The 7,500-nt window shown below is 37.7% G+C and overlaps 2 protein-coding genes across 4 annotated transcripts in view; both read right to left on the bottom strand.

Annotated features, from left to right (window-relative positions):
* Positions 1 to 385: 385 nt before the first annotated feature.
* LOC135105650 (uncharacterized) lies at positions 386 to 1,934 on the bottom strand. Its single transcript, XM_064014024.1, has 2 exons — positions 1,420 to 1,934; positions 386 to 1,281 (listed from the first exon to the last, which is right to left on the bottom strand). Exons 1-2 carry the CDS (start codon positions 1,720 to 1,722, stop codon positions 751 to 753), a joined length of 834 nt encoding a protein of 277 aa, XP_063870094.1. The 5' UTR covers positions 1,723 to 1,934; the 3' UTR covers positions 386 to 750.
* Positions 1,935 to 5,091: 3,157 nt separating this feature from the next.
* The window catches only part of LOC135105649 (damage-control phosphatase ARMT1-like), a 31,321-nt gene continuing 28,912 nt past the window's right edge, over positions 5,092 to 7,500 (bottom strand). For all 3 annotated transcript variants that reach the window (XM_064014021.1, XM_064014022.1, XM_064014023.1), the window contains one exon: positions 5,092 to 6,429. In XM_064014021.1, the coding sequence (XP_063870091.1) occupies positions 6,199 to 6,429 (231 nt within the window). In that variant the 3' untranslated portion in view covers positions 5,092 to 6,198. The remainder of the gene's footprint in view (positions 6,430 to 7,500) is intronic.

The raw sequence follows: 7,500 nt of genomic DNA, 5'->3' as shown, positions 1-7,500 counted from the left end.
GACTTCATAAGTGCTGGAGAAATCACCATGAACACTGTATTCATATCTCTCTCTCTCTCTCTCTCTCTCTCTTGTATATGGTTGCTTGCTTCCCGCTGACAAGAACATATTCAACAACATATATAGTATATGAAGCAACTTGTCATCATCCAGTGAATACTTCACCATAATACCACTCAGTTACAGCAGGACGATATTCGGCAACAATACATAGCCAAACGTTCGGGCACGTATGCAGCGGATATCAAGTTTCACACACACACACACACACACACAGAGAGAGAGAGAGAGAGAGAGAGAGAGAGAGAGTGGGTAAAGATGATGTAAGGAAAGTACCAGCGTATATTGCTACATTTGCTTAATTTCGGATAAAGAAAGATTCGCGTACAGAGCATAAGTATTTATTTAGCATACATAAGTGTGTATGATTCCAGTATAAAAATAAAAGTGGTAAAAATAGGTTTCAGTGACGCCAACTTCATTAACACCGCACAGGCAACGTTTCTTACCCACTCGTCAGGCTCAAAACTTGACCCCTGAATGACTTGTGCCGCACCTGCTGTGTCATATTTTAACTCGTTTATAAGATCACCGGTTACAATAATACGACAGGTGGTGCAAGTCATTACTAGAAAAATAGATAAAAACTAAAATAAATATGACGACCTCTGGCTGCCTAACATCCATTAGGTACGCGCATGGCCATCTTGTTGAGACATGTTCACTCGCTTCATACCACTAAACATGTGCTCACTTCGGCCCCGTATTCCCCATATGTTCTCTGAAGAAACAGTACGTGAACGTCTTAATTTCGTCCCTCAACTTCTCAAGACCCTCAGCTTTGGTTCTTAGCAATCTATTCTTCTTCATCTCTTCTACTTCCTTTTCTTGCAAGACCGTCAGCTGTCCGCGAATTCTCTCCCGGTATTGTCTTGATGCCTCGTTGTTCAAGGATCTGATGTGATTATACTTCTGTTCCTCCGTCATGGTATTGTAGGAGACTTTAGGTCGACGTTTCCTTTGTACTCTGGAACCATCGCTATCATTGGCATCAGCATCACTTGCAGGGGACCATGCACTGCTCTGGTCCAACACAGTGCTAAAATCCTGCTCTGGGTATGGATGAGGCACCGCTGAGGCATGTGGTTCTGGATAACTGGTCGCACATACAGATTTACTGGCTAGTCTCTTGCTGCGTCGTCGTTGTGTGGTCACCTGAGGATACTGATTCGATGACTCCAACTGCATACTTTCCAGCGCTGCGCCCAAGTCGCCCTCGTTCTGAAATAACATATAGAAATTACTTACACTCGGCCCATCCTATTTACACATTAAAGATATAAACTTTCATGTAATATTATGTAATAGACTCAATAATGTCAAAATACGTTTGGACTGTGGGAAGGGCTTATTTCTTACCTCAGGTGAGAAAGAATCAAGGGCAAAATCCACATCGAAGGTATCGTCAATTTGTGGCAGGGACATCTCGCTGGGAAGCAGAGAGTTGGCCAACTGTTCCATGCCTGGTGAGAGTCTGCCGAACAGACTTGTGTTGCTCGTAGTGTTGGTGGTGGGAAACTGGATATCAGAGATCCCGGTTTGACTCACCAACCAAGGATCATTTGGTTCCGTCGGCAGCAATTTACTGGGCTCCATCTTCTGTGGATTGTTGATATCAAGTGGTAGTATATCCATATACATGGTTGCGTCGTCCATATACATGATGCTATAGTTCTTTGTTAGTCTTCTGTGCTTTTTTTTTTCTTTTTTCTACGTGGAGGGAGGGGGAGTTCCTGGTGTATCTGTCAGGTAAGCTACAGATATTATTTCAAAGTTCTTGGGTGGACTCTTGTGATATATTATTCACCCTCAGAATACGCGCACACTTCAGGTTCAGCAGTTCACTGTGACACCGAACAAGTAAAGGCTGATCTGATCAATCTCCCCGCCACCAAGAGAATATATGTGTGGAAGGCCGTGCACGTTGCGTCATGTGAGCCAGTGGGATAGGGTAAGGAAACGTTTGTGAGAACTACCGGCTATCAACTTGGTTTCCATATTCTAGCACATAGAATCGATCGTTTTGTTGTTTTAGACGTATGGGGGCAAGATAAAACTTATTTTACACTAAAGTATTATGGATCTGACATGGTCTCATGATTAAACTTCAATACTTTGTCACAATATCGTTTTTATTATTTTGCTATTTGGTAACTTCAGCAACCTTTGCCTAGCACGATAATATTCGAGATGACACAACCACATACGCCTTACTACGGCATAAATTCCTGTTTTGAGTATTATACACACCTATATAAATCAATATTTCTACAGATTGATTTATTAAATGTGATATGAAACTTGAGAGTATCTCTAAATAAAACCGTTAAGGAGACTGGCAGCTCAACTGTGACGTCGTCTTGGCTGCGGGAGGAAGTCATACGTGTACGAACAAGTCATGACGTACAATGCAGCACAACGAATCACCACCACATGCAATGACTCGTTTGCGGTATACGTATGGTATACGAAATTAAGGATAATATCTTCCTATTGCTAATATAAGAGTTTGCGGTTTCGCTACATGAAGCAAGATCACAAATCAGTATGCATAATATCATTGTATTATTTAGTAAAGAGATAAGGAGGCTCCAGTGAACTTTGACTGTTACTTAATTTCTTACATCAGATGAATACTAATATGTAACTTCATAAATCTAAAGAAAGAAATAGACTCAAAAGAAGTACATAATACAATTCCTTGAAATTGCTAAATATTGGTATGATTTACATTTGTGCTGGTATTTACATAGCATTTTTTTTTAACGTTCTGCAGAGAGAGAGAGAGAGAGAGAGAGGTCTTGTGCGCTGTGACAGCCGAACCTTCACCGCATGGCATTCATGCACGTATATTTAGTACCTACTGCACTATAAACGTGCTATATTTTATTACACGTAGCGAAGCACTTTTTTTAGTCCTGCTTGGTCTCTAACTTGCTACTGCGACTCTTGCCTGTGGGTTCCAGCCAGTGGTGGTCGCTCCATTCTTGAGATGTCTCCATGACTGAGGGAAGTCCCCTCCAGTGATGAAAAGCAAGTTGGGTGAAATTATAATATATCAGTAGGGTGGCCTATACCTATGGTACTCTCTCTCTCTCTCTCTCTCTCTCTCTCTCTCTCTCATGGTCTGCAAGCAGTTACTAATTTACTTATGATTTTAATCACGTTTATTTTATTCATCATAACTTTATATATATATATATATATATATATATATATATATATATATATATATATATATATATATATATATATATATATATATATATATATATATATATATATATATATATATATATATATATATATATATATATATATATATATATATATATATATATATATATATATATATGTTTTTTTTTTTTTCAGTATGATTTTTATTTACTGTGACATTTTAAAGATTGGAGTGGTAAACTGTGTTTATTTTTTTTTTATCCCGACTTTTCTTGAAATTAAGAATATTTTTCCCCACAACAGTTCCTCTGGTAATGCATTCTATTGCTTTGGCTATTACTTTGAAAATCTGTGTAAATCTGTTTCTGCACATTCTTATTCCATATCCTCTTAAGTTTCTTGTTTTTTTTTTTTTTTTTATGTGTGTGTGTGTGTGTGTGTGTTTTATTCATCATGATCCAGCACATGAGGATCACCTGTTGAATTTGTGACTGCAGGTCATACCCTTCTGGAGAGTCTAGAACCCATGATAGCCTAGTCCTCTCACACCACACACTACATCCTCTTGTTGAAGGACAGTAACTCTGCTCATCTGTGAAAATCCCTACTATTGTAAGTGTTGTTTATAACCTGGTGAAACCAATCATACTTGCTACTGCTGTAGTTACCATCAATCATGTTAACCTTGACTTAATGGCATTAAGAAGTCAGATGCAGCCAACAATGTCAGGTGTGTAAAGAATAGCATTATGCTCTCCTACCTGCCTTACCTTATAAACACAGATTAGTATTGTTTGACCAAGAAACATGTATCATATCAAAATGCACCAACTTATCTAAGACACAGAACACCAGCAACTCAGGTAGATACTTTGAAATGTACTTCAAACACTATTTAACTCTAGGAGACCAAGACTGCAAAGAATTAATTGGAGAAGAGCAAATTTTGAAGTGTGCTGTGTTTTGCCTTACCTTGGAACATCATGGAAACTGAAAGTTATCTGAAGGTAGGGTGAACTGGCCATGAGAGACTTTCACTGGGAATCAAACTTCTGTCAATGAAACATGAGCCTGACACCTTTACCAATCAGGCGAAGATGATCACCAAGGCTTGAGTGGATTTTGGTCAGTCTTGTCTGTCCTATCACTACATCTACATGATAAAAGAAAATACTTGATAAGTTTGGCAGAGCAATGAGACAAAAATAATTAACCATTTTACAAAACATATGGATTCATCAAGTTTTCTTTGACCAGTAGAGATGAATGCTTTTCTGCACCCAACAGGAAACTGGCTAAGCTGATGAAAGAGGTGAAATCAGAAAACTTCACACTCACTGACACATGGAACATATTCAGTTTTCATTGATGCAATAACAAATTGTCATCAGTGTACTTATGAAGTCTATTCCATTGCTTCCCCTAGACTCTACAGTAATCTCTCAGTGACAAATAAAAAACAATTCATGAGTCCACTCCATGTCCCATCAAAGGATCTTTTACAAACAGAGATTCTAATGCAGCACCCAGCATTGCGCAAAAATCTTTCCTCAGTGACAACAAGTTGTTGATAATAACAAGGAGAGTGATATCGATAATAAATTAATCAAAAGTATTCTATCTGAACACACACTCTGCTGGAAATGCTACTTCTACTACTAGTAGCTACTCTTTATACTACACAGCACACAGATGGAAGTGTGGTCATACAACTAGTGAAAATCTTTCATTTGGAGGTGGCAAGGAGATCCTGCTAAAGAAGTGGTCATGTACAGCCCAAACAGCAGGCAACTTTTCATGGCTTTTTAAGTCCATAGGTACTTGCCTGTTAATGGGTTAAAAAAGAGCATTGAATTCAAATCAACAAAGTTTTATTGAATCAAACTGAGTTTCCCATCTGCTGCTGAAGTACAGAGGATGTGTACTTGTTAAATTCTGGTAATCAGTATTTACAAAATTTAGTAACAGTAATGAAACAAACACCTATCTGTGGGAAAAGATACACCTTGATCAAGATAAATTGAACACTTCCATTATCAACTTTCATTGTTATATGTTTGAATACAAATGTTTTGTTATGTACAGTTAGATAATCTTATGTATACCCTAAGATCTCACATCTAATGACAATATTTGACATCTACCCATATCTGCACCTACTGAGGAAGTTTTTAATCTAGCAGAAAAAATCCTGGGCATGCAGTTCAATCAGCCACAACCTTGGCCAAGTATGTAACATCACTGGCATCCACCAACACCTCACACCACTTATCCCAACCCTCCTATCTCAGCCTCTGTGAGTGAGAAAAGTATCACCTTTGTGACAGAAACTAAACCAGGAACTCTGTGAAATCTTTACAGAGAAAATGAATAACAGAAGACAAGTGTTTATTACCAGACAATTAAGAAAATGTCATTAATTTAAGGATGTTATGGTAAATCTTGAAGGAAATAAGGGACAAGGGACTGTGGATGATAGTGATGAGAGTATTGAGAATAGAATAATTTTAGTGATACTGCTGATCACTTTTCTGGATGTGTTTGAAAAGAAGAGAATTTTGATGAAGAGATAACAGAAGTTGGGATGGCATCATGAGATGCAGTGAAGAACAAGAAGCCTGAGTGGTGATTGTGAGGAGGGAGGATCTCCCCTACCCTACTCAGATATCACCTTTGGTCTTGAGTTACCTATATTATTTCTTTATATTTCAATGTCAATAATGTGCATTAAAAATGAAAATAGGCTCAAAATAGGGCTTTAGTCTAGTTTATTCTCTATTATAATATTTTTCATAAATTTATGTATTCATACCTAATGTTTTTACTGTTTTTATTTTTATTTACTTTATCTATTCATTAGTTTTTTTCTTTTCTTTTCCTTTCATACCTATTACTCATTAGATGTGAGATTTTAATGTATAAAATCTGTTGTTAGGCTTTTTGCTGAGAAATACTATCTAATCAAGAAAAAGTACAAAGCTGGATCATTCCATAGTCTCCATTAATGTTCCAGTCTCGGTCAACACTGGAGATAGTCTTGCTCTGACCTGGAAGAAGCCCAACCACTGGGCCACCCTTTGCTGTCCTCACTGCTAATAGAGGAGTTGGACGGAAGTCTTGAAGAGCATACTCAAATTTGGTGTCTGTTGGCCACTCTAAGTCTCCAGTCAGCTTACGATAATTCAGATCACCCTGAAAACATTAGTGTTAATTTCTATCAATTTCATTTGTAGTTGTTAAAATAAGTGAGAAGAGAGCTAGTTGTAATTCTGTTGCAATAAAGTATATCAGTTCAATTAGACAGTAGTTAAAGTTAATGTCACTGGATGGAGTCAAAGATTAAAGTAAAAACATTAGAGATGTATGTATGCAGTATTATAATAAAAATTGTGGTCCATCTAGATTTTGGTGATAAAAGATTCCTCAGTCCTGCCCATGATTCAGTAACGGTGTTGCAATTTACAGTTAAGAATTTTTTCTTTATTAACATTCTTGTAATGGTTTTGAAGGACAGCTTATCAATATGCAAAGAAACATGCAACTTGTTTGTCAGGTCCACTTATTTCCATGTCCCTTCTCAGGACTCTGCCTCATGTCTTCTTTAGTCCAGCTACTATTACTAAACATTTTACTTTGAACTACTTAATAAAGTAAATGGTGAGTCAAGAGTCAAGAGTTAAAACAGAAAATATTTATACTGGAAATAATTTCTTGCAATGAAGAGAATAAAAGAACACATGTTAATTAGAAGCAGCATGAGTATATTCCATCAGAAATATGTGTGTGACTTCCACTGCTGGAAATTTTTGTGAAGATCTTTCTAGAATGGCTACCAGATGCACTGTTGCATTCTATGTAACATCTCTCAGACTCTCAAAATTGAGATGCTTTCAGCAGCATCTTTAGTTTAGGGAACAAACAGGGATCACAAGGAGCCATGTCTGGAAAGTAGACAACCTGGTTGATTCAAGGAATTCAGTGTTTGGCTAAGATATCCTGGATCAGGCACAAAAAACACAGTTCAGCACAAGAGCCTGGAGCTGTAGGAGTCAGAATTGCCTTATGACAACACTCCAGCTGATCCTTTGCACCTGAGCCAAGATTTCTTGGTGCCCAAATTCTTCAGGTTCACCAGGGTCCTTACTCTCCTTGTGATATCCCATTTTTGCTTACAGTGAAGATGCAACTCACAAGGGTCCCAATTCAAGTCTCAGGGCCATCATGCAGATGTGACAGCACATCTGGTAGCCATTCAAGAACAGG

The sequence above is a fragment of the Scylla paramamosain genome, chromosome 12, assembly GCF_035594125.1.
Source record: "Scylla paramamosain isolate STU-SP2022 chromosome 12, ASM3559412v1, whole genome shotgun sequence".
Lineage (NCBI taxonomy): Eukaryota > Metazoa > Arthropoda > Malacostraca > Decapoda > Portunidae > Scylla > Scylla paramamosain.
Note: the sequence above shows the minus strand (reverse complement) of the source record. Positions and strands in the feature narration are given on the sequence as shown.